The sequence below is a fragment of the Pseudoliparis swirei genome, chromosome 15 (assembly GCF_029220125.1).
Source record: "Pseudoliparis swirei isolate HS2019 ecotype Mariana Trench chromosome 15, NWPU_hadal_v1, whole genome shotgun sequence".
Taxonomy (NCBI): Eukaryota; Metazoa; Chordata; class Actinopteri; order Perciformes; family Liparidae; genus Pseudoliparis; species Pseudoliparis swirei.
This window is the reverse complement of record NC_079402.1, coordinates 12,262,324-12,289,911: the sequence shown is the minus strand read 5'-3', so window position 1 is coordinate 12,289,911 and position 27,588 is coordinate 12,262,324. Positions and strand designations below refer to the sequence as shown.

At 40.5% G+C, this 27,588-nt stretch overlaps 2 protein-coding genes across 2 annotated transcripts; both read left to right on the top strand.

Moving 5' to 3' along the window:
- Positions 1 to 1,179: 1,179 nt before the first annotated feature.
- slc2a11l (solute carrier family 2 member 11, like) lies at positions 1,180 to 5,999 on the top strand. The gene is given in 14 exon segments (XM_056433186.1): positions 1,180 to 1,197; positions 1,689 to 1,837; positions 1,920 to 1,948; positions 2,090 to 2,150; positions 2,152 to 2,217; positions 2,829 to 2,842; positions 2,845 to 2,862; positions 2,865 to 2,967; positions 3,048 to 3,125; positions 3,127 to 3,187; positions 4,168 to 4,272; positions 4,806 to 4,859; positions 4,861 to 4,934; positions 5,837 to 5,999. Coding segments are annotated over 14 exon segments (993 nt in total).
- Positions 6,000 to 6,856: 857 nt separating this feature from the next.
- On the top strand, positions 6,857 to 14,643 carry nt5c2l1 (5'-nucleotidase, cytosolic II, like 1). The gene is made up of 18 exons (XM_056432813.1): positions 6,857 to 7,084; positions 8,002 to 8,075; positions 8,265 to 8,382; positions 8,985 to 9,080; positions 9,565 to 9,656; positions 9,858 to 9,915; positions 10,044 to 10,137; positions 10,226 to 10,279; positions 10,358 to 10,441; positions 10,543 to 10,578; positions 10,669 to 10,776; positions 10,859 to 10,925; positions 11,110 to 11,280; positions 11,376 to 11,427; positions 11,878 to 11,938; positions 13,225 to 13,401; positions 13,520 to 13,602; positions 13,687 to 14,643. Exons 1-17 carry the CDS (start codon positions 7,023 to 7,025, stop codon positions 13,598 to 13,600), a joined length of 1,485 nt encoding a protein of 494 aa, XP_056288788.1. The 5' UTR covers positions 6,857 to 7,022; the 3' UTR covers positions 13,601 to 13,602; positions 13,687 to 14,643.
- The last annotated feature ends 12,945 nt before the right edge of the window (positions 14,644 to 27,588 follow it).

Genomic DNA, 27,588 nt, shown 5'->3' with positions numbered 1-27,588 from the left:
GCACTATTTTAAAAAATTATAATAAACAAACTGTATTACTAGTTTGGAACTTCAAGCTAAATTTAAATGGTATCATTAACATAATTAACTGTTAACACGCTGATATTCAACAGTTATACTATTTACCATGGTCAATCAGCATATCAATTAGCACACACACATCTGTGTGTGAGGTCTGTTTTACTGTTGGAAGAATTGCCATAAGGTCTGGTCGAGACACTCAGAGGGCCCAGAGGAGGAATCCTAAAGACTTTGGTGATCCCTTGATTTTCTTCTACCCACCATGAGGTTGACGTTTGCAGTTTTGAGTGAAATCTCCCAACACACGAATAACTTGCTACGGAATTTATTACAACTGTCAAATCTCTTTAGGTCCATTGCACAACTTTGGTAAAAGGACAAATCCACCAGGATTCCAGCTGGTGTTGATGTGTGCAGCATTATCAGAAGAATTCACGTACCTTAAAAAGAAATAGTTCAACATTAATGGAAATACGCTATTCCGCAAAGAGTTAGTTTAACAGCTTGATACAGCCGCCTGCAGGTTCCTTCAGCCGAGCAGAAAAACAATCGGCCGGTCTGAGTCTGTACAAAGAAATCAACCAACTCTAAAGTTATGACTCGTTTGTTTGTGGTCGGACTATTTATATTTATTACTGTCTGCATCAGGTCTTTAGTCATCAAACTAAATCCTGAAGGGAACAAATCCTCACAGCCAGTCCACTCGCACACACTCGCACACAATAGAGTGTTTGTTGAGTGTCCAGTTAATCATTTCAGTGCAGAGTTAAAAGTCCTCTGCACCAGTTTAATGTGGGCTTGAATTGATAGGACTACAGACATGACAACAACCAGACAAAAAACACAGTACACTACCCTCCTGGTAGGTACGATTTAAGATAATAGTCTTTCTTATCTTTAAGATGAAGGTTCGCTCTATGAAGTAAGAGTGTATTAAGTATTACAAGTGATGCTGTAGCTTGCAGAAGTAACCCAACCAACATGACGAATATAGACAATGCAAAATGGGAGATTTAAGTAAAGGTAGAAGTAGGTTTGATGATCCAACATGTCTGATATCAAATTAAATGTAGACATGCATGATATGTGCCATTATAACTGTTCAGTTTTGTCGCTGGCATTGGTGGGTCATTTCAATATGGATTCAATGCATCTGTGATGACTTCTCCCTCTGCTGTAAGTAAAATATGAAACATATAAATCATGGTAAACTGTCAAGAACTTTCTTAACCCTTGTGTTGCCTTCGGGTCATTTTGACCCGAATCAATATTACACCCTCTCCCCGCCTATGGGTCATTTTGACCCGATTCAATGTTTCACCCTCCTGTTACCTTTATATTTACTAACATATTTTACCCTTTGGGTTCAATTTGACGCCAGCAATTAAAACCTCCAGAAAATTATTAGAATTAATATTGTTTTCCAAGTTTAAGTGTGAGGCACTTTATGTTTGTTTGTTGACTACCGAAAGAACACCGACATTAAACATTGAATGGGGTCAAATTAATCCGAAGGCGGGGGGAGGGTGTAATATTGATTCGGGTCAAAATGACCCGAAGGCAACACAAGGGTTAATACAGCTATTAAGGTGACTGTGAACACACCACTTGATACACAACATTATGCGTGGATAACTCAAATGAAACTATGAATGTGATAATTACAGTTTATAAAGGAGCTGGTGAATAAAACATGTCTACTGAGATACAGTGTCTCCTTCATCTGGTCCTTCACTGTGTCCATGTTTAGCATCGGGGGGTCACTGGGGTCACTGGGGTCGCTGGTGTCGGGTCAGCTAATCTCAAAATATATCAGGTCATTGGAAAGAACGAGAAAAGTTTACGTGTACCATCAAAATGAAGTTTTAGCTTTTGTTTTTATTTGGCTTTGGCCTCAGGGTTTCACAGTCTTCCTGTCCCACAGAGAGCAAACCCTTTTATTCAGCAATGTTGGGGCTATAATTGAGCTGTGTTGACGGTCTTGAGACAAACAAATTCACCTGATTATTTGTCACAGTTTATTATTGACTCTTCTTTAAATGTATGTTTCCCTATTGTACGCCTCTAGGAATCAATGTTGCAGCTCACATCGTGTACGTTATGGAACGTGTCCTGAAGAGCCTGGAGGGAGGGCGCGGTGGCCATCTCTACCTTCCTCTGCTTGAGGAGGTTCAGTGGTCAGCTGCTGGGGATCAGGTGAGGTGGCCGGCGTCATGGATACGGTGAGTCAAGGAAAGGGTTGGGTGGTTGGTTCAAATGACAGCTCCCATGTCTCAGACCCATTGTGTCCTCTTTAGGGGGGGGGGGAACATAGATGAAATCTTAAATGACATTGGTTTATTATATAGATGTGTGTTCTGATACTTCTTAAGGAAACACTTAAAGAGTGTATGTTTTTGGAAAAAGAGCATTCCATGTTAATAATAATATAAGTTCTAGTTATAGTGTTAATTGCCATGCAGCTCGCCTGCTTACACACTGCAACATTACTCGTCACGGCCTGTTGAAGTCACCCGATAAACAGTGTGACAAAACGTCCGACCCGTGTTGATTGTCAATCATATTGTCCAAACATTCAACATAACAAACACTGTATACAAGCCAAGCTTCTATCACTGCAAATTGCAAACATAATTTATTCTGTATTTATTTTAGAGATGAAATTATTTAGGGTCCTGATTAAAACTCAAGGACTATTTAGAATGTTTGGCCACATCTTTGAGTGAGAATAATTCAGTAATAACAATGGTGGTCCTGTAAATGTTCATCCCGCTCTGTCACAAGGTCCGTTGCCATTGCCCTTGCAGTGAGTTGCTTGGTACACAGAGAGGTGGCCCTGGCTGCTGGTTTCAATGGTTTTACAGCGTTACTCCAGCTCTCCACCCTGCCCTTCCTGCCAGAGTCTCCCAGCTTCCTGAAGGAGAAGAACCGCCAGGCCTGCGAGAAAGGTGTGAGATGGCATTTTTTGGCAAAATAATTGATCTGTAGAGTCCTTACCTCTTTAATCTTTGTTGTTCCCCTCTACTGGCTCTAAGGAGGCTTTGGGGCAGCAATGACGACAACAGGGCTGTGGAGGAGATGTTGGAGGAGAAGGCGGCCCTCAGGGATGGAGCTCGTCACCGTCATCGTTGTCTGCATCACAGTGCAGCTCCGTGGCATCAGCAGCGTGAGTTCATGTAACACTCAGAAGGAACACTGTGCACACGACCATACAATGTTAACTGCACTTTGGGATACAGTACATCACTTTGCATCATCTGACATTTCAGCTCTTTTTAGGTAATGTAGGCAGCAGAATTAATGATCCGCATAATCCCTGCATTTCCTAAACATGAGAGCTATTACTTGCATTGTTCACGTGTTGAGCAAAGAATAAAGATGAGACTTTCAGTCTGTGTTCGTGTTATTCAGACAGAGCTGGAGATGACATGTACTGAACGGGATCATGTTGAGGCTGTATATCTACAGTGTATGGTTATTTAAAAGTATTTGGGCATTTTGAGAGCAAGCGAGGTGAGATGAAACATAACTGTCATGTCAGTCCCTTAAATATTGGGCTAACCCAGGAGCTGTTTAGCTTGTGACTGTTTATGACTGGAAACACAGGGAAGCGGTTTGCTTGGCTCCTTTTCAACATAACGAAATATACCAACGAGCACCTCTAAAGCTCACTCAACCAACACTGAAATGTAAAAAAAAAAACTTGCCCCATACACCACCGTACAACTCTGAATGTGCCTCTTTTTTCATTTGTGTACAGATTAGGTAAACAGATTAGGTCAAATATTATGTGAAAATAATGTATTTATTCTTGAATAGGACTGAACAGTCGTTTACTCCTGTTTCCAGTCTTTGTGCTAAGCTATGCTAACCTCCTGCCAGCTGAAGCTGCAGCTATATATTTATAGCTATACATTTATTGACTTCATTTTCCATTTTCCAAGCTGACCAGACTTTTGAGTACATTTACTTTTAAAAATAGAAACTTGAAAACACCCAATCACTTGCTCTTCATTGGACGTTATCCTGTTGTACATGTTAAACAAAACAAAAAAATAAGAATGTACACATTTACGAGTGTATTCATATTAAAGGGGCTTCCAAATAGACGTGTGCTTTGGTTCTTATTCAAATACTTCTCTCCAGGTGTACTTTTATTCTGAAGATGTGTTTGGTGCAGCAGGAATCCAAGAACACCAGTTACGTTACGCCAGCGTGGGAATAGGGCTGTGTGAGTGGGCCACCTCTGCAGCCTGTAAGTCTTATTTGACTGATTGATCTATGACAAACTGGGAAATTATTATTATCATAATATCCTTCCGACATTTTGACATAGATGTCCTGTTTATCTACTATTTCTTTTTGTGATTTAGGAAAACAATTGTGAAAAACAACAACGCTCCTCTTCTCTCACAGATGTCCCCCCCCCCCCCCCATGTGACGCCTGTCCTACAGTCAGAGCTCCCCTCTGTGGTGAATGCTCTACATTTGTTTCTAAATGTCCTGCTGTTAGGAGGATACACGGGACAGTCTGCAACATCCTCCTCACTGTCACACTCTGTACCTGCTAGTGTGTCAACACAAAACAAGACACCGTCAGCAGCATATATTTCTGCATATTTGGATGTTTAAAAGATGACGAGTGATGACTGACACCAACTCAAATAACACATCAACTCAAGCAGATTTCAAAACTGATCTATTATTATCATTCAGGTGAAATCAGATTAAATGCTTCACTCAAACCGATTAATAAATGTCTCTAAAAAATGCTTTCTTTCCAGGAGAAACTGCAATACTTTAGTTTTCTCATGTTCCTGTTTTTCTGCGCCACCTGTGGGCCGGTACGTGAAGTTCAACGTCCCTGAGACCAAAAAGCTGGCAGCACTGGAGATTGCTGTGGCGTTTGAGGAGTACTGGGCATCACATAATAGTCCAATCTTTAACATTATTTTTATGTAATATTGCAAGCACATTGCAAGCGCTGTTTTATATTCAAGTGCTCTTATTATTTACCCAAGGACAGCTTGGCATTGTCAACCATAAACCTATTGATGTGTTACGTTAAAGTCTTCGTGCAGTTAAAATGAAAACATATGCAGTTTTATATGCTGTGATTGTTTAAATATCTGAATAAATAATTCAGTTAATAAATGTGTGGACTTTATACTCAGTTCTTAAATCTTAAAAATAGTCCAGGTAAGGACAACAACGTACTTAATTTCAGATCATTCTCTGACATAAGGTACATGCAGATATAGAACACATCTTCCTCACATGGGAAATCTTTGAACACACACTCTTCAAGGCAGACTTGAAACTTCTCCAGGTCCACAGGGTGCAAACAATCCGCCTGCGTCCAGGTGAGGGATCTGCAGGCAGTATGGAGGGTCGTCCATGAGGTGATGGGGAGTTGTGGACTTGACAGACTCTGTGGTTGTCCCAAGTCAATACAACCTCTTTAAGTTCTTCCTCGGAGGAAAATCATATTCACAAAGATTATATGACCACAATGCCAGTAAAGAGACAGGTGTGCCTTTTCCTGCCATGTAATTAGCTGCAGTGCAATACAGCTATGAAAAATGTGGCTGAAGAACCCACAAATAAAAAAAGTGTTTTCCATTATTATGTCATGCCTTTTATTACACAATTCTCTGCACACAACACAGGCATGACTTTCTTAAACAAGGTCATTTGTGGCTCTAAAAAATATATTGGGCAATAGCAGGTATACGTGTCAATACCTGTATTGTCTGAAGAAAACAAAACTTGTTTTGTCTGAGAAGTAGTCATCTTCTCTCAGTTTTTCCAATAGGGCCATCCAAAACGGGACTCACTCACTTCTCAAGACCAGCCACCATCGCTCAATCCGCTGGTTTCTCATGCTTGGACCAAAGGTGACACTGGCTGTCAATGACGTTGGCCACCTGAGCCACATCGGTTTCATTCGTTCTAGGCCAGAGCTGCTTCTTGCTTAAAATCCTCTCAAGGGTGCGTTTGCTTCGTACAATCTCATGTGAATTAGCAAGCAATTGAAGTATTTCATCTGTTGTAAAACCACGTTTAAAGTAGTCTTCAATGTACTCACCAGTGGCAGCTGGCCAATAGAGGGCCACGGGGCCTGGCCCCACCCACCTTTAAAAAAAAATTATACAGAAATGATAATAATAATGAGCCTTTACTCAATTGTTGTATCATATCATAAATCCCAGCTTACAGTATGCCAGCACATATGTGCAGTGGTGAAACACCAGTTGTCAGAAAACGTCTTACATTAATAATTACACTGTAAAGGAAGCATGCTGTCTCCAAAACGTTATCAAGAAGCACTCGTCAGAAATGAAGATGTACAAATCATACGGTGAACAATAAAACACGAGACATTCTTCAATCTCCCCTAAATCAAGTCTTTTTTTAGGAGATCATGGAGATCCTAAAGAATGTACATACAGATCTCGGGCTTTTGGTTTGTTTCTGCTCCACACATCTGTAAACAATATGTTTTTTATGGGGGTTTGATACTAATGCCAACATTGTTGACACTCCTTCTGGAGCCGACTTGTGCGGTTTAGCTTGAGGTGAAACTTAAGACACATTAACGATTCAATTATCTGGCATGTTTTGGCTTCATGAACACATTTCAGCTGTTTGGATCACAGCGGGACTGATTTCCATCAGGGAACTTCGAGCTATTACGTGGGCGTGCAGCCCCGGCACATGTGTGTGCCTCTGATAACACAATCTGCAAGTTCAAACCTAAATGCATGTCTTGCAGGACGAGTATGTGACGCGTGCTCAAGGCGAGAGGCACCATGCAGCTCCATTCAACCAGCCAACAGGGAGGAGTTGGCTTCTGTGTGATGGAGTGAAAAACACTCATGTTCATGCCTTACAAATGTGGGTGGAATTAGTTGACTGAATCGTGTTGCAGTTGCATGTGAATGTAACTCGCATGCAGGAGTTGGACATCAGCAGGCTTTGCGAACAATTTGAAGGGCACAATGGACTCAGATCCCAGCATCTCCTCTGAAGAGCCCAAGGCGAAGAGAAGCTTTGACCAAATGTGAGTCCATTTGATTTTATCAATGGAATACAATATTATACTCTGAAGTTAAGAACAGCACTACTGCTTATAATAGTATCCTTTCAACTTAACTCAAGTTTTGTCATTTTTTGTTGTTGTAATGTCTATGTCTCATCGGTCCCAAAATACTTTATTTACAATCCATTATACACATTAATAATTCTAATAATTGGTGTTGCACCCGATAAGTGACTATCTACAATAAGCGTGCTTGCATCAGAAACAAAGAGAGGTTTCCTCAATGTCTCAGCAGCAGAAACCCTCTAACCAAAAACTGGCAGGTTAGTTATTGACAGCCACCTTATAACTAACTGTGAGAGGAGGATGGGACTGGGGTCCTGCAGACTGCAGGCCTCACTCTCTCCGTCAGGGTGTCACTGATAAACAGCAGCATCTGGGAGCAAGTGGCCCAGGAAACCATGTACAGTTGCACCAGTCAACAAAGCAGTAAGTTAGAAAACACACCCTGGATCCTTTTATTTGTACATTCTTTGAAACAGTGGTGGGAGATCGTTGAGGCAATGATAACATCTCCACCCAGCTCCACCCTTGCTGCCAGAGCAGGAGCCCAGGGACTAACATTCTGATAATTGAGGTCAAAATGTTGATGAAATATCTGGATTTCACCGTGATGTAAAGCAACTGTGAGGAAACCTATTAATGTCACTGAGGAGCAACAAACCTTGACCTGAAAACCACAACAAATGCTCTCTTCGCCTGAGATGACATCTTCTCACAAAATACACCTGATGCAAACAAGTACTTCGACATACCTTTCCTTATTAATCCTCATTGGGCGTGTGAATGAACCCATGACACCTCTGAGGTCTATTGCTCAAACATGTTTGATAATGTGTCTGCAGACTTCAGCTGTGGTGTGTTGTGTGTCATCGCAGGTTGTTCGTCAACAGAAGTGTGAGCTTGGAAAACATCCAGTGCTATGGATTTGACATGGACTACACGATGGCGAGTATGTACCTTTGTGTGTGTGAAGTACTCTGACATAATGAGGAGGTTATGCATTAGACCTGTGTCATATGACTCTTTACTCTGCCTTTAGGGTTGTCTTTCTTTTCTTTAACTGGCTGCAGATTCACTGAAGTTTTGCTAAATGATGTTTCTTTGTGTGTGTGTGTGTGTGTGTGTGTGTGTGTGGCAGTATATAAGTCTCCTGACTACGAGAGCCTGGGCTTTGAGCTGATAAGAGACAGAATGGTGTCTGTGGGATACCCTCATGAGCTTCTGCGCTACACATACGACCCCAGCTTCCCCACACGGTCAGTTTTAAATGTTCCTCTGTAAATGAGATGCATGCAACAATTAAGTAATTAATTCATCTGAGGTATTGCAGAAATAGAATATGAAATACATTTTATTTTTTAAGTTTCATTGTCTCTTATCCAGGCAACACACTTTTTGAAGGACATATGTTTTGTACGAATGATGTAACCAACAAAACCCTTTCCCCCCCAAAGATTACTATTGGTTAAAAGTTTTAGGATAAACCCCTTGAATTAACCATCGTGTTTTCAAAATACTTATTCACAAGCAATAAATCAATCATCGGAAACTATTAGTCAGTTAATTAGTCAGTCTCTTATAAAAATAATAATCTTTAACTACAGTGAGAATACATTTACTGTTAATTTTGTCAGCAAAAATGACACCCAACATCATCTTGGTCTTCAGGAAATTATGATGGGCAATTTTCAATATTTCATAGATCAATCAATTCTCTCAAAGAATAATCATCAGGTTGGTTGATAAAGAAAATAATCGCTAGCTGCAACACTGAAATAAATATGTCTGCCTCCTTAATAACTGCATCAACTGTGAGTTCATGTCATATCTTGTTAACCTCCTTTTATTTAATCCTCAGTGGTTTAGTGATCGACACCAATTTCGGGAACCTCCTGAAGGTGGATTCAAATGGGAATGTTTTAGTCTGCAGTCACGGCTTCCACTTCCTCAAAGGGTAAAGTCAAAATCTTGGCAGAAAATATAGCGCAGAAATGTGAATGAAATGTGGCTTGATGCCGGACTTCTTCACTTGGAAACTCAGGTGAGATCAGACAGAGACGACTTGTCTAATCGATTAAAGTCACCTCTGAAAGTTATTTTAAAAATAAAATAAATATTAGAGGTGACTTAGAGGTGAAGTAGTTCAAAGAGATGTAGATTGGGTAAATTGGAAACTCTGAATTTGGATGTGAGTGTGACAATCAGGGTCAATGATACTCAATTAAAAACAAAAGAGTCTGTGTGATCGCAGCATGACGGTCAGCTGGGAGGAGCTGGCTCTGGTTTCAAACCACAGCAGCAGATAAGAATGACTTTGTCTAATTTAAGAGATTTGTACGAGATTTTCATCCGATTTTCAAAAAAATTTGCACATTTGTTTACAGTTAGCGTGTGTTTGTGTTTACAGTGTTGACCTGTGTTACGTTTGTGTTCCACAGAGAAGACGTTCACCAATACTACCCCAACAAGTTCATCCAAAGAGATGACACCGACCGTTTCTACATTCTCAACACTCTCTTCAATCTTTCAGGTATAAAATGCACCTGAATAAATGTGGAAATTGACCCACGATTAATATTGTGTGTCTCTCCTTTTTGCTACCCCAAACTCTTGAGAATTAAACATAAATAAAATACTAATTTGTACAGAAAAATGCAAAAAAAGGAAAGTGTTTGTATATAACAAAGCAATTTAAAAGTGCTCCTAACCTGTGTTTTCATGCACCCTGCAGAGACGTACTTCTACACCTGCCTTGTGGACTTCTTCACAAGATGCACCAGATACACAAAGTAGGTGGACTTGTTTGCCTCATTAAAGCTTGACTTTTCCTTTTTGTTTTTCAAATGAGTTATAAATGAACCGGTGAATTAATTATCAAACTTCAGCTCTCTTTTATCTGCTGTTGAATTTCTCCCAGCCTCCTGAAAGGTTTCCAGCACGGCGACTTGTTTATGTCCTACAGGAGCATGTTCCAGGATGCTCGAGACACGATGGACTTCCTTCACGACTCGGTGAATTAAAATAACAAATTATCATTGAAAAAAATGTTTTCCCCCCCGTTGGGTAATGAGACTTTGTCTCTAACTATGTGCTGTATAGGGAATCCTGAAGGACAGAACTATCAAGAATATGGAGAAATATGTGATTAAAGAAGTGAGTGTACTGACAAGATATTGCACCAAAATGACAACAAAAGAAAGATGAAATAAAGAAATTAATGTGTTTTCACAGCCAAATCTCCCTGTGCTCCTGACACGGATTAAAATGGTGGCCAAGGTCTTCCTCGCTACCAACAGTGACTACAACTACACTGAGGTGAGCTCTCAACTCATAGGGAACCATGACTACCACTCTTTCCCACATATTATAGGAAAATAAAGAGACATCCAAAATGTGTTTCCTCCTTCCTCGTCAAGGCCATCATGACATATCTGCTTGAAAATAATCCAAAGGTAAGATAATTTGATCTTTTTAAAATGATATATAATCAGAAAATGCCAATTTCATTGAATCGAATCAATTTAACGTGACTTAACCTCTAGTCTGGGAGTCAGAAAAAGCCCTGGCGCTCCTACTTTGACCTCATCGTGGTGGACACCAAGAAGCCCCTCTTCTTCGCAGAGGGGACGGTGCTGAGACAAGTGGACACGGTATGAAAAAGACGGCTACTGTAGACGCATATACATGTTGAAACTACAGCAGGTTTTATTAATGTTGCATTATGGGACGCAGGACACAGGAAAGCTTCGGATCGGGACGTACACAGGCGACCTCCAACATGGAACCGTTTACTCCGGAGGTGAGATTCAACTTTCATATATTCATTGTTCAGATATTCCTCCTTTAATTTTTCTGGAGGTTTAGCCTGAACACACAAACAGACACAAAGCAGCACACACATGACACACCAGCATCATCTCCACAGCGCTCATAAGATACACATAGCAGACATTGACACAGATCAAATCTGTTCTGGAATAAAGGATCTTCAGACATCATCTGTGACTTGCTGGACGTCCGAGGGAAAGACATCCTCTACGTCGGCGACCACATCTTTGGAGACATCCTCAAATCCAAGAAGCGTCAGGGCTGGAAGACGTTCCTCGTCGTACCGGAGCTCAACAAGGAGCTGCGAGTGTGGGACGAGAAGAAGAGTGAGACCAAGTAGACAATGTTGTTGTTGTTGTTGTTGTTGTTGTCTATTCTTTTGGATCACTTCAAACTCTCGTCGACTTTCTTTGTTTTGCAGATCTGTTTGAGGAGTTGAAACGTCTCGACATCTTCTTAGTTGAACTTTACAAGTGAGTTCTTCTGGTCTTGTTCCATAAACAACACTTAGTGAATGTTTATAAGGTTTAGAAACGCCACCTGAACTCATGAATGTGTCTTGAGTTCATTTAAATTGATTGAGCACATCATCATCTATGATGAATCAATGATACCCTAAAAATTAATTACCTGAATACTATAAAACATTTAATCATTTGTCAAATATGATTTGAATAATTCCCGAATTGTGGCATCTTCATTTGCCGTAATGCATTTAAAAGTATGAAGGAAAACAAATTATTGATTTATTCTCAAATATTTTTCATTTGTTGATGTTTTAAAGTTGCAACATGTGCCACTTAACATTAATATTATTCTACTAATGTCATAAAAAACTGGATTTAATTGATAACTTGCTACAAGAGCTAAGACACATTTACATGAAGCAACAACTGACCGGTCTGTGTGTTGGTCGCCTGAAGGCATCTGGACAGCGGCAGCAAGGAGGTTCCTGACATCCGGGCCATTCAGACGAGGATGAAGGTGAGAGAACAACTTCAAGTTATACACAAGGTTCATTTAGAGACCCCAGGGGTTCATTTAGAGACCCCAGGGGTCTACCACACAGCTTCAGTTATTCATATTACATCACATCTAAACTTCACGTGGACGAAGGTTAAGGAGGTTTTGGTTGTCCATTTAAATTCTTCCTCTTTTACATAAGTACATTAGATTATTAACAATGCATGAAACAATGGGACATTTGTTGCCGAGGAAGTTTTTGGTATGATGCCAAATTTGCTGGTGAATGTTTTTGGATCGAGCGACATCACCTCCTCCACCTCACAAGGGATCCAGCCCTGGTCTCCTTTGTTCTTGTCCTCTTCCTCTCGCTGCCTCCATGTTTGCAAAGTTCTCAGAATACAGGTGAACTAACCTGATGAGTTGTAGTGCTCAGGCTCATGTACTGATTGGTGCTTCATGAACGTCTCATGTGTGTTTTCAAAGTGTTTTAAGACATTTCCTTCTTGAACAAGTCTCTGGTTTAAGAAAGTGTTTTTTGAAGAAGTGTGTTGCACATGTTCAAACAAAAGGGAAAGCAGACAATGTGTTTGGACTGTTGTTGCTTTTGTTGAAGGCTGGTTTACAAAATTAAGGTGTTGATGCTTTTTTATTAACATTCACTTTTTGCGTGTCTTGCAAAAAAAAGCACAAGCAGTGTTACAGATGTTTGAGGTTTTTTTGCAACAGTTACTTTCTAAAACTGGTTCCTGCTTTTTGAAATTTAATTATATTGTTGCAACACAACTCCAAATAAATAGCTCTGTCCAGATGCAAAAGGCACACTAATATTCCAAGTATAAAAACATTGGCATTTCGAAATATTTGTTTATTATCTAATACGTATCAGACCGAACTACTTTAACTTAACTGCAGTCCTCACTCTCTGCACTACCGGCCTCCACAGTAGAGCACACCTGAGTCCTATTTATAATCTCAACGTGATAATTGCTAAATGTGTCTAATTGGTTACAGGTGCTCTCACACGTGCACTCGATGGAGGTGATTGCAAATTGAGTGTGGTATTTCAACGGCAGTGTTTAGCTAATACCCAGGTATGTTGTTATTGTTAATGATGTGATAATGTGCACGTGTGTGTAGTTATTTGCAAAAAGGTGTGTTTAGGAATTCAAGCGTAGAGCAGACAACGGGCTTGAGCGGACTTGGCCAATTAGATACACGAGGCTCGTGTTCGTGTGTCTTTGTGTCAGTTCAACACTCAGTCCGGGTGTTACTGCCGCTGTGGTTTGTTGTGTGTGTGTCTGCAGGTGCTGACCTACAGAATGGACACGTCGTACGGCCAGATGGGCAGCCTGCTGCGCAGCGGCGCCAGACAGACGCTGTTCGCCAGCCAGCTGATGCGTTACGCGGATCTCTACTCCTCCACCTGCATCAACCTGCTGCACTACCCCATTAATTACCTCTTCATGGCTCCCCCAGTCCTGGTCAGCCCTCCCCCTCTCTCCCACCCGCATACGCATGCGCCTGCACAGAAAACCAATCCGTGTTCATTCGTAATGTATCATAAAGCTCATTGGTCGTCTCACTCGTGCACTCTTTCAGATGCCCCACGAGTCAGCGGCGCAACACGCAGCGTCAGAGCTCGCGCGCACCAACAATATTACCCAGACGAGCAAAAACTAAAGGTTGTTGTCATTATTGCAGTAGCGAAATATCTCTTGTCCTCTACTGAATTGTGTTGATGCTTTATTATCGTTTCTCTCTCGCAGTGCTAAACACAGCTGACCGACATGTGCCATATAGGAAGGACGTGAGAAGAGGAGTATTCAAATGAATCCTTGAACTGATGATTGGGCTTGTTTGCACCTGTGCTTGTATCGAGGGTTTGTTGCAGCCATGACGGGCCTCCTTTACCACAATAAACTAACAGTGCTCCACCTAGTGGATATTAAGTGCTATGACATGCAGCAAGATTTGGGGATTGAAAGCAAAAACAGATTGAGGGTTATTGTATTAATCTGTCGTAATTTGTAGTGGTACATGTGCACTTTTTATGTTTGTGTGATGTTTTTTATGAATAAATACATCATTATATTGGTTTTAATTTAAGTACAACACATTTGACAGCATGCCAGTTTATATGTCATTAGTGTATCTCAGTGAATATTAAAGGACATCCTCACATAATCATGTTGTCACTGTTTTAGAGGCTTTTGAGACCCACAATGCACATTTTTTCGTATGGGCCATTTATTATATGTAAGTAGTTCCAATGAAAATTGGTCACACAGAGGTCTGTGGATTATTCAGAGTAACCAGGAAACAATGGGAAAGACACATTGCTTTGGAGTTTTTCAAATGTAATGTTTCAGCCCCACAAATCTCCTTTTCCTTTTAACAGCCAGAAATCTCAAGGACACATTATGTAAAACCTGGGGCAATAAGTGGTTCAGTAATATCTTTATTCTGTTGGTGTGAACTGACCCTTTTAGGTTTGTCTTTTGTACTACATCTGTTGTCCACTGGATGGCAGAGAGTCACCTCTTTCTGTGTGTGAGTGTGTGTGTGTGTGTGCGCGTGTGTGAACTGGCTGATGATCAAGTGAAAACTGTTTTATCTGACAAAACAAAGATTTGTCTCTTAACACAAGATAACACAAATAACTGTGTTTACAATGTTATACAATAAAATGTGTGCTTCCAACAGTAAACTCAGTACCTCATCTACTGGCAGGTTAAACTGTTTTTATTTTGCTTTTGGCACACACACGCAAATTATACACACACACAGACACAAATTATACACACACAGGACCTCCCTCTGGATCTCTCTCTGGCTCTAACAGTCCTCCCACTGGAGCCAGACCTTTATCAGAGAGAGCTGAGAGGAATTAGTCTCTCTGTTCATTACTGTGTAAATGGTGTCGGTGCTCACGTGTGAGAAATGAAGAAATCCTTTTCAAGTTCTAAATGTTTGAGCATTTTTATGGACATCTTGACATGATTCATATGAATTTGTGATAATCTATTATTCTTTCAAATGAATCATTACAAGCAAGTCTAATAAATGAGCCACGCAATACATGTATTGGCACCTCCCACCTACACGTACACACACACACACATACACTTTTCAAATTGATATATATCTTCTCACCTGCTAGAATACTCAGCTTTCATCACTCCTTTTTTCATGACTTCTCCACTGCGTTCTATCACAGGACATAAACTGATCTTAAGAGTCATCTGACCTCAAATGTTTAATGAAAGATAGGGAAACAAACGACTTTTTAATTGATGCAGTCATTGATTTTAAATGCAGTCAGACCTTTGATTCTGTGCTCCATGTCCCGTCCTTTGGATGTTATTAAGCCTCCACTGTGAAGCTAAAAGATCAGCCTGACACCAGAATAACTATCTGAGTGGAGATATTCAGGACATTTGAACTAAGGCTTGGTATCTGAATTTAATCACTTAATTGTTGCGAGAAACCGCCGGAATTAACTTTAAATAGAGTTCATGCTGATAACATTTAGTCTGTAATCAAGTCTTGCTTTTCGACTTGTAAAACTCTCTCCTGACTAACACACAGAGTTTATAACCCCTCCTTCCTCTCCGAGACAACATGCACTGTGATATAAGAGCTGCCTTCTCTCAGCGTACCTGTACTGAAGAGGCGTTCCAAGTATCAGGTTCTCGGTGCTGTTGTTTAGATTCACCGACAAGTCACTCTGCAGACAGATCTGCTTTCTTTAAAATAATACAGTATGATCACACTTCTGATAATGAGGAGGAAGAGGAAGCTGTTTGCAGTGTTGATCATATCCATGAACACAACTTCAAATTTATTACAAAACACAGGAAAACATTTTGGCAAAAGACATACTAATCATACATAAGTATAAATGTTAACATTCAAGTAGGAATTAAGTCAGATATGGCTTCATATTCTTTTGAAATATACTGTATATATATTTTAAAAGCATTTTATGTTTTGGCTTTTTATAAAGAATGTAAAAAATATTCATGTATTCATTTTCACAGAAGAAACCGTACAGTAAACCTTTTCAACTTGTGCCATTATATTTAACTGCCATATTCTAGATGAATGTAACTTTTTATTTTTTTTACATTTCCCAAAATTCACTTTATGAACGGTGTCAAAATAAAGTATTTCAAAAAAGTGTGGCTGCACTTCCAAGAGTTTTATCTATTGAGGTTTAAAATTAGACCATTGTTATTATCTGATCTGAGAACAGTAAAGAAGCACTCATTCAGACTGTGATGATATATTTGCACTATTTTTTCTGAAGTGAGTAGGCCGTTATAAAGGCCTGAGATCACAATGTTTCAACATAAGATATACAAACATTTTTATTAAGAATACCATTACCGTTTATTTTCCTTTCGTATGCTAATTATTTTTAATGCAAAGTTAGTTATACATAAGTCTCAGATTGGCCATTTCAAGCCTATATCTGCTTTTTTGACATCTGATAACCAAACAATTAATATATTAGCTATTTTTATAGCTTTCCTATAAAACAATGAGAAATTGAAAACTTTTATGTAGTCATCTTTATTCAGATAGAAGGCGTCAGAAAATTAACAGCATTTTTCTTTCATAACAAATGTTACATAAACCACAGAAATTAAAAACATGTGAAATTCTCTTGAGTACATCAAACTTTGTTTATTCCATATTAAAATCACATGTTCAAATCACAGTTACACTTTTCTTTCCAACAAATTTTCTTGAAGTGAATTAATTTGGGCTTTTGAAAAGCTTAATTAACTAATGTAATAAAAACCTGTCTACTCATGAACAGCTGGGTCAATGACATGCCACAAAAGAAAAGAAACAAAAACATTTCATGCATAGCAATTTGTTTTTATGTATTTAATGAAATGCAGATGCCATTGTCTCACTGGCTTGTGTTCTCTGTAGTTTTATCTGCACATGAAAAAGCTGCACAGCAAAGCACCGCTGACATGTTGGGTTTCATAGCAGGATACTTGCTGCTCTATGCAGTCAGATAACTGCAGAAGCACCACCGTCCCCCATTCCACACATTCCAGGATTTCCCAGCAAGCATTGCAAGCAAGCCTAAACAAGTCACGTTCTTTACTCGGGGAGAATTTCACACAGTCAAGTGACTGAGGTCTCCATTTGGCTTCCCAATCACACAAATGCACTTTTACATCTTCTAAAATTCAAAAGTTGGGGTTCATATACCACAACCACTCGTTCACCTGGAACACTATTTTTGCAGCAGTGACAAACATATTTGTGTCCTGTATCTGTTTTTAATAATTACGCGTGTCCTTCTGCTGCAGCTTGCAACAGCAAACTGGACTGTGGTGAAACCTTTCCACCCGGAAGGGTCTGCTGACAGTCTTCAAAACAAACAAACCTCTTTACTTGCTTACTTGAAGGTTCAAACACGAGGCACACACACACACACACACATCTAATCTCAACACAGAAAGAAAGACAGAAGAGAGGGCCTTACTCTCTACATTCCTCCCAAACCTCCCCTCCCCCCATCGACCTGCTACCACTGAGGATGCTCAAAAACACACATCGACCTCACCCACCCACTTTTTTTTCTCTCTTCTCCCAACTGCTTATTTTACCATCAGGACACCGATACACACCGTCAGTGTTTGGTGTGACGACAAAACAACGTAAAGACAAATAAACTCGGCAGGCCGAGCAAACTGCGAGAGCATCAGAGAACTCCTCTCCGATAACAGACTCGCAAATCCAGTTCAGATTATGGAAAAGTTTTCGTTATGACCTAATCTATCGATTTGCCCGTCTGGTGGTCACGTCACAAGTAGCCGCATTTTTCATGAGCTGTGGTGTAAAATAAAAAAAGGGGGTAAATGACATCCAAATAATGCACCACGACACATGATGGGAAAAAAATGAATGTTACAGTTGTGAAAAAAGCATTATGGAATTAGTCTTCTTCCTTTAAAATGCACATCTGTTCAATGCTTTTGTGTATTTTAAATTGAGGTCATGGGGTGTTGGTCAGCCTTCAAATGTGCGTAAACTCTTCTGTAAATACAGAAGTGGGTAAACAGTTTAGGGGGGTTGCTCTGCGCCACCACCTGCTATCAGTCATCAGCTCCACTTCTACACAAACGAGCCCTTTCGCACCAGTTTAGTGTGCGCTGAGGCCAAATGCTATGACAATACTATTGCACTGCTAGAATGGATGGTACAGTAGTGCAACATTGTCAAAGCAGCTGACCTCAGCATGTGTCAGCACGTGGACAGCCATTCTTCACTGCCAAACTCCAATTACATTTAAATAAGCAACAATGCCATCTGTCTGGATGGACTGTTCGTGTTAAGAAAGAAAGAGATATGTATTATAATTTCAATTAAACTTATTTATTTGGTCGAAGTAACACAGGCGGTTAAGTGTGGGCTAAAAGGGGAAATATAAAGTTCATGCATTTGATTTTTTTGAAAATCTCAACTGCTACAAAATAAAGCACAATAACACAGTTGAGATCGTCGTCCACCTCATTATGCTAGTTAGTAAAGACAACGTTGCTCAAAACCACACAAACACCCATGGTGACATTTAAGGACAGCCTCGGAGCTCCACGTGCAGGTTAAGTGTTAAGGCATGAAGGTGTGGTTCTGTTTCATCAGCCAATGCCCTTTTAATATTGCACTGCTCACCTCAATGTCCAGTAGTGCAACAGAAAAAGGGCAGTGGACAACAACATGGACACCACCAGACTCCACTAGCCTCCAGTTACAAAATAACATGAAAATAACACAAATTACACCAATTGTAAACTCTTGTCTCGAGTAGAATCCAGTCGTCTAACTGGATTTTTAGGTTTGCAAACTTTACTTTTTTGGAATTTTTACTAAACAAAATTAGCCTATTAAGATGATCTGTTTTGCACCAATTGAAACAAAACGGGATATTACCGTTTTTAACAATACAACTGTTCAGAGGTGGAGTTAAACTTCGTTAATTAAGCAGCATTGGTTACCCTCTCCCTCGGAGAATGGGTATTTCCCAGCATGTGGGGCCATACTATTCTTTCCAGTGAATGACATGCATTCTAATTTGGGGGGAGAAATGGGGGGTTGGAGACAAGGGGGGCGACACACTGACGATAGCTGCCCCCTCCATTCCTAAACTATCAAATACATGTTTTTAAAAAAAGAAAGAATTTCAGTATTATAATTCTTCCTTGGGAATAAGCTCAGAAATAAAAAAAAAACAGGCTCCGACAAAATAGAGAACTTTCATTGCTGCAACAAAAAGAACTTCAGAAAAAGTTGCATTTTTCCTTTCCCAGTGAAATGACTGAGCAACAAGTTGAAACAACGCAGACAATTAAAGCAAAGCAGGTCCTGCAAGTTTGCATAATCAAGGCGATGTTACACAACATATATACTCTATAACATGAAAGGGAGAGAAAAAAAGGGACGCTGGAAGCCTCGAGAACACCATGCAGCGTCCTCGTGTCTCGCATTATTCCTGTAAAACACACCAGTGCGTGTTGCGTTTTATTTGTTTTACCTGTTCTTGAAGCTTTCCTCCGCCACACACCCCGGTGGCCTCACCGCCTCCTTCGCGGTAGAAGCTGCTCGGCAAGCCGTTCCTGCCAGATCACAAGCCCCCCCGCACAATACTGACGACTTGTTAGATTGCACAACCGCCTATAGGCTGCATACACGCGCGCGCGCACACACACACACACGCGCGCCAGGAACCGTGGAAATGTTCCCCCTCAGAGACCCATTACGCTACGATAACAGCACCCCCCCCCTTAAAAAAAAAAGGCGCATGACCGTTCTATCAGTCCACCAGACGATAAATCGTCCGCTGGTCAAGTTTCGAAGCTTCCAGATGCGCAGGGCGCGAGGATCGACTCCTAACTCCTATGCCCGTTTCCTTACCCTCGGTCGCATAAATAAAACACACAATCTTTGCATGTCGACCTGTTTCAACTTCCAAGTTTGCACTGGGGCTCCGGACAATTTACGCAAAATCGGCTACTCCTCACAGTGGACACCCTCCCCCTCCTCCCTCTGCACAACCACCTCCTCCTCCTCCTCCCCTCCTCCGAAATCATGAATAGTATCGAGCCAAGGGAGGGACGATCCGTTATCGGGAAAAGAGAAGGGGAAAAAGTTGTCCATATACAACAAAGAAAAGCAACCCTCTCCACAAACCACTCCTCGCGGTCCTCTGCTTCGTGGATTCACGCCGTCGGCGCTGAAGGGCTGCGCGCGACTCGAGATCAAATGTGCGGAGCTCGAAGAGTCCGAAAAAAGAAGAAAAAAGGGCAAGTCTTCGTTCACGAGCACACGGCCTCTCGGATCCGGACTCCATCTTTGACTAGTTGACATTCAGAGCCTGCCGGAGCAAATTCCTCGTTTGCATGCCTCCCGCTGATTGGCCTCTTCCTGCGCTAGTCTTTGCTATATGATGAGCCATTGGTTTGGGTTCGGCGTGTTCAACTAGTCCAGCGCGATTGTGATTGGCTGTGCGCGAGGACGCGTCACACCGTACAACGAATACCTGATTACCTATGTCCCATTCACAAATTTCTCATCATATCCCCCCCTCACTGTATCTGGATTCTTGACCAATAATTAATTTCTTTACGTTTTGGCTCAATAAACATTTCAATGGGGATTATAATTAGCCTTAAATTGGCCTCCGGAGGCGCAGTAGCGTGTTCATTATAGTTCAAATATGCACTAAAGCTGGTTTATCTTCTAACCCATGCAGGCACCGCGGATCAGGCCTTTAATAGGGATCGATTTAAAAGAGTGACTTTTCATAGACAAATAAAAATGGAGGCGCTATTGGCTCTTGATTCCGATCTATATGGATATGATGGCGCATTATAAGCGAATTTAACACAAATGAAAATGAAAGTCATCGACGAAAAATACGAAATGGTTGTTGAAGTGAGACAAAGATCCGGGGTGGAGCCCGCGGGAGGAGCGTGTGTGATATGGTGTGTGAGGGATCAATGGTCGGATCAGATCGCACGGTGCGGGAGGCGGGACCGATGGGCGCCGCGGCCCCTCGCGACCCTTTGATTGACGCACAGAGAGGAGTAGCGGGCTGTGAAATTTGGCATTCCTGGCCAGAGGAGCTGAAATAATGTCATTATCCAGTGGGAGAGGGCCAACTTTTTACTCCCCTCACATCCACCCGACAGCAGCTCTGATTGTGCAGCCAGTCAGCAAAAAGAAAAAAAGAAAAAAAAAGGTTTGATGTAAGGCGGGGCGTGATGAATCCGGTGAAGGTTTGGAGCAGTGATGCCCCCTCTTCCTCCTAAAAAGACCCTCATCAAACTAGAGGCAACGTGTCCTGTCAAAGTTAAGACTTCTAAAACTGACATTTAGTTTTATTGTATCTTCTGTTTTCATTAACGCAGATGACAAACGTATTTCCCTTTGCCCATACACTCATAAAAACACAGATTAATGAGGTTCCTGTTTAAGTGGCTGAATAATAAGGTTATTGAATGGGTCTGCAATTCACATCATGAATATATAACGACACTGATTATAAGTATTTATCTAAGACACAATCAAGATGAGGTGCTCACACTGTGGAAATATGTGAATCCATATTATGACAAATTAAAACTAACTGGAGATAATTTGCACATATGAGATTAATTTATGAGGTACAACTATTTTAAAAAGTGCTTAAATGTGTGAAGTTATTTAGCATTGTCTTATATGTTTAATATCTGCTTTCATAAAGAGAATACAATGTAATCATTAGAAAATGTAAGATAATTCCAAATGTCCTTTTAAGTGATTAATTAGTATTTTAAAAAGGATTACAGAAGTTCAATGTTTTTAGTTCCTTTTCCCTTCAATAACACACGTTTGTTAAAATCATTCCACAACAGATGAAGAACACATGCAACATAACTAATGTATAAATAATTGTTTTGTTGAAATGACTGGTTGTTAGAATGTTTTTTGGGCTTTAAAATATAATAAACTCAATAACAGTTACATTTATTTATAAGTAAAAAGTAGCTACCGAGAGAAGAATGTGCACCATATTCTTGTATTTAAAATGTCAATAAAGATCAATGATAACATTACACTTTTAAATAAAACATTATCCGATTAAAAGAGATACATAAGGTAATTGAACAATTTCCAAATCCATTTTCCTTGCTTTGAAATTCAATTGTTAAATTAAAATGTTTGGTTTTTCATTCTTTAAAAAAGAAAAATCCAACTGCCACTAAATAACTATAAATTATTTTTTAGCAAAACATTGAAAAATAACAATAATTAATTCTTAAATGTGCCTGTCCTCAGAGATCCAGAAAAAACAATTTCATATCTTCATTTCATTCCTGATTGAAATGCCAGATGTGTCTTGTTTTCATGGATTTTACCAAATTTAATAATCATACACAACTTTAAAATTATTAAATTTAACAATAATTGTTTTCAATTATGAAGTAGATTCAAAGTAATGTAATCAAATGTATTTTATGTTGTTGAAAACGCAACTTTGAGTGAAAACAGGCCTACAAGCTCAACATAAGTGTTACAGTTTAAATAAGTGCTTTCTTTATACCAAACTTTATGAAATCTAAAGAACTAAATCAGACCATTTCATTAGATGTATTTTTAAATAATTGTAAATCATAGGTTTTCAAGTTGAACAATGATCTTTTGTTTGATTGTTTTGCTTCCTGTTTGGTTGCAATGCAAGTTTTTTGTAAATACATTTTGTATTTACAGAATAAAGACACTGGGAGCTCAGACCTGTCTAATCAGGTTTGATCCACAGGAACAAGTAGAAGATATACAGATAAGTATTTTTAAATGTACCTTGTTTAAAGCAGTTGAGATAAGCAGTGAAAAGAGACAAACAAATGTTTTGGAGAGCCTTTCTTCTAAAAATGAGCCTGAGGTGAAAAGAGCCACAAAGCACCACTCCCTGACTTTAAACTGCTGCCTGTGTGAGGTGTCATGGGGGCTGAGAAAAACCTTTTAAACATGGGAGTTATTGTTCTCTCGGTTTTTTTCCAACCTCCCATCCTCCGAAAATTTACCTCCTTTCTTCCTCTGCCCTTTAACCTCTCCCAACCCCCATCCCTCCATCTCACGTCTCTCTCCACATTCCCCCTCCTTCCTCTCATCGGCCAAAGACCAAACAACCGTGATGGATGGATCGTCATTGATAATTTCCCACCACAAAAAAAAAAAAAGGTTAATGGAGAGGGTTTCTGGAGGGTGGGGAGGGGGGAGGAGGGGGGAGGAGGGGGGCGTGAGCTTTCTGCTTCATCTTTTTCATAAAGTAGTGGTAGTAGTAGACCCCACCCTGAGCGCCCCCCCCCTCCGTGCACCCGGGCTCTTCCAAAGAGGGCTCCCCCCTCCCCTCCTCCCCTCTGCCTCCCTCTTGAAACAGACTCTATGGACTGCATGCATGACATTCCAGCTGTGTGGGTGGCACTGCCTTTTTACAGCGTCTCCAACAGGGCTCCTAAAGCACAGCAGCAGAAGAACCTCCACCCACGATCCATCTTCAGATACACTTCTCCAATCAGGAGCTCTGCTGTGCTCCCCATGACCCGGGATTTTAAACTGTGAAACGTCATGAGGAATATTGATATTTAGTTATCCAAAGGTTAAACTGTTCATAAAGCAGGATATGTAACAACAACAAAAAACATGTATTTCCTTATTTGCCTTTAACCCAGGTCTTCTTCACCCCAGGTCATCTTTAACAGCTTCATTAAAACACTTTGTAGAAGTATTTCACCAGCTTGATGCTTCATGACTTTTCAAAACAATATACGAAGAAGCTTTTGTAACTGATGAATTAAGGACTTATACGGTACTTCTCCAGGCTGGTAAACCTGGTGAAATACAAAAGATGTCCATATGCTCTGTGTGTGTGATGGTTGTTGAAAGCACGCTGCACAACGCCTTCAACATTTGACATATAGGTCTATTTGTATTTCTGTTATGGAGTTGTGTAACAGTGTGTTCACAAGAGGGGGAATACACTGTTCTTTCAAAATGTGTTTAATTAATTTGTATTTAATTTTTTCCTTCAAGGAAGACCAAGTTACAAATACAGTAAACATAAGAAACATGCTACCAGACAATAATGCAATAAAATTACAAATAATGATACAAATAAAATAAATTATATAAATTGACACTTAATATTGGATGGCACACTCATTGGTACATTTGCATGGGTTATTTAGACAGGAGGTTGCTCAGAGATTGTGCAGGGGTAATGCCTAAGGTCACTTTAGAGCCCTAATAAATTGAGGGCCCTTTACAAAGTCCAAGAAGGAAGTCCACATCTCTTCAAACTGTGCGTATTTTCTTTCAGTGAGTATGTTGTAATAAACTGTTGACCCTCTCATGAGTGACATGACTATGAAGGACAACATGCTGCATATGTTTGTCTCACAATTACTTTTTGTCAAATAAAGGGAAAGTATAAATGTTCACAAATATAGCTAGAACATGAAAAACATTTCATTTATGTACTTTTCTACATATTTGGTTTTCAGGAGGTCAGAAGAAAAGGTTGACTTTAGTACTTCTTCAGTATTTTGGAAAGTTAAGCTAATTTCAACAAAACACAAATGTAAAATGTCTTTTTACAAAATCAAATGTTGTAAATTCTTCAAATTGGAACCCTTCTGCTTTGAACCATGTGTTTTGCAAGATTGTTGAACACAGTGGAAAAATAACTGCTCCATCCATAAGTTCCAAAATAACTTCCTGGTGCAATTTAAGCAACAGACAAAAAAATATAAAAAATGAGCACGTGTTTCCACAAAGTAAATTTCAACTGCAAACCTGAGGCAAAAAACTACATGAGCTTAATCTTTAAACTTCCATGTAGAAAACCTTCTACACATAATACTTTGTGATTCCACACCCAATTGGACTTATAGAGTCCCAATGTAATGTTTGCCTCAAGGTGCTGTGCAATCTGTACAGCATACACCACCCTCCATGTCCACTCCACAATACCCTCCATTAAATCAATTAGTCATGATCCCAGAGGATTATCACACACAGTTTTTTTTAAACTCCAGATCTGCTGCTGGGAGACATCGATTCTTCACCGACAAACAACCGACTTCATCCATAAGTCACAGCTGCCCGCTGAGTGTACGTCAAGCTTGTTTTTTCCACGTTGCACCGGGCGGGCGCATGAGCAGAGTCCAAAGCATGAAAAAACTCAACCCCATTAACTGAACTTCAGAGGAATTCCTCACTTTACATACGGAATGCACTTTAGGTCAAAGGGCAAAGGGCCAGAGGGGAATCCACCCGCGCCCAGGCAGGCAGGCCTTATTTAAACAAGCCTGGAATGCCTGGTCGGGAGAGAAGAGAAGAAGAAGAAGAAGGGGAAGGAACCTCGCTGCCATTAACATGAGCAATAAATACCAGCACTTTTCAAATGACCTGCACTGACTGACTTCATGTGCCACTGCCTCTGAAATGTCTCATGAGTGTTTCACTCGATGATCGGGGGTCTGTGATATGAAGTCCACATCTCTGAATGACTTGTACAGGTACGCAGTCAAAACCCTTCAAAATACCCACTTCTTCCCCTACGTGGCTTTGAGGTCGAACAATCCTCTTATTTCACTCTGTCCGACAGAATCACACACATTATTTATGATTTTGTTATTTAAGGATGCACTGTTTTATCAGATACAAAGATTTGCACCATTTCATACACGTTTCCGTCACACTTTAGTAGATTTAGCAACTTGATGAATTTTCAATCGCAGTTTGTTTGGGGTTTGAAGACTATTCAATGAGATTGAGATGACTGACCCACAAGAGGGGAAAACAAACTGCACACAGGATTAAAACTCTTGTTTATTTATGATACAGTTTTGATCACGATTCTTGAAATTCATGCCGTCAACTTGCCGAGCAAAAGACGGACTTCCTCTCCTTCTAAATGAGGAGCAACACTGCTCCTATGAGCCCGCTGATTGAAGCTGCTATTGCCCAGTTCAGGATCAATGGGAGGAAGAGGAGTCTACGAGCAGCTCTGAGCATTACGAGCGTGGGCCGACCCGTCTGCTTTTAGGACCATCTCGCCAAAATGTCCTACAAATGACGTGCTACAATCCCCATGGCCGTGGTGGAATTCTGTCCACTTCAGGGCTTCAAAGCTGCACAGGACTCGTTGGTCGGTCTGGCCAATAGGTGAAGAGGGGTGGACCCTGCCTGCCTTGACCTCGCCGACCTGCCCCGACCCCTCCCCCCCCATCAACCACCCACCCAGTGTCCTGCTCCTCATCCCTCCCCCCCCCCCCCCATTGTCCACTTCATCCATCCATCCATCTAGCCAGCCAGCAGGTCCGGCTGTCAGCAACAAAGAACCCCTAAATATTCAGATTCAGCTCCTTTGAGAATGAAAACACAGATTGTAGCTCGGGTTCAGCTACACAAGAGGAAACAGCCATGTGAAATGAGTACTCGTGGTATCTTTTCACGACACTGGAAGTTCACAGGAGGCTGAATGGATTTGCTGAATGAGCGTAATCTCATTTTCCAGAAAAGTGCCATTCCTTACGCCGCTCTCCATTCACAAGTCTGCTCTGACACAAGCGTTTATATACGATACTTGTCATGGGATTGTCCACAACGATGTTATCACTGAGCAGCTAAAGTGAATCAGACAAACGGCTTCCTATGCGCTACAGATATGACCGAAGAGCATTTCTGATGGTTATTCCCGTTCTGCAGCAGCAAACTCTTGACTCAGCGTCTTTGAGGCAGCCATTTTCCCACGAAGGCTCTCAAGACCTCTCCCCGCTGCAGGAACCAATTACCTTTCTTTGATGAGCGCATGCCTTTCCCTTCAGTTAACGGCGTGTTCCAGGGAGGATTTCCTTCTTTTATTGTTCTGATTGTGCAACCTCTCATGTCAGGAGGCTTGCTGTGGAAACAGGAATTCGACACGTCTGCGGTTGGTCTGCATGTTTGTACATTTAGCTTTAAAGACGCCGCTGTTTGAATATCATTATTCTGGAAAAATGAGCATATCATCTTTGCTGAGATTTCAATTCATAAAACATGGTGAGCATTGTGTGTTTGGGCACAGCCACTACATCAGGCCTTTCATTATTTGGTGCTCAGACCGTGTTTTCAGATATTTGTGCTCTGCTGCTATCTGCTGGACAAAGTATAATTAACACAGTCTGCAAACTGCCGGTGAAGAGTGAAGCCGATGTTGTATGATGCACAACACAATCCTAAAAAGCGGTTTCAGACACTGGAACCTCTTCCGGATGCAGTCTGGAAAACTAGAACATCGATTAAACACTTTTTTAAAGCTACATTTATTGTAAAGAATGTTGGTTTTAGAAATATTTCACCTACATTAGGTGCCGTCTAGAAATAATTATTGGTTGGAACAATTGTTTTCATCAAGGCAGCAGGTTATAGGTTTGAGTTAATCTTATGTACACCGTGTACTTGATAGAAGTCAATTCATACTTGTTGAGGCAGGGAGTTTATTACAATTAACAGTGTGTCATATTGTTTTTAGAAATATGTGTTCAACAATGTGCGAGCAGCATTTTACTGGTCAAGGGTGCAGCTACTTTAATTAGTTTATTTTTGTTAATTAGTTT

What these genes read in the sequence shown, in the direction of transcription:
- nt5c2l1 (XM_056432813.1), top strand. Translation starts at nt 7,023, where the DNA reads ATGGACTCAGATCCCAGCATCTCCTCTGAAGAGCCCAAGGCGAAGAGA. An exon ending in AAGAGAAGCTTTGACCAAAT is followed by an intron (nt 7,085 to 8,001) that starts GTGAGTCCATTT and finishes GTGTCATCGCAG; the next exon opens with GTTGTTCGTCAACAGAAGTG. An exon ending in GGCTTCCACTTCCTCAAAGG is followed by an intron (nt 9,081 to 9,564) that starts GTAAAGTCAAAA and finishes TGTGTTCCACAG; the next exon opens with AGAAGACGTTCACCAATACT.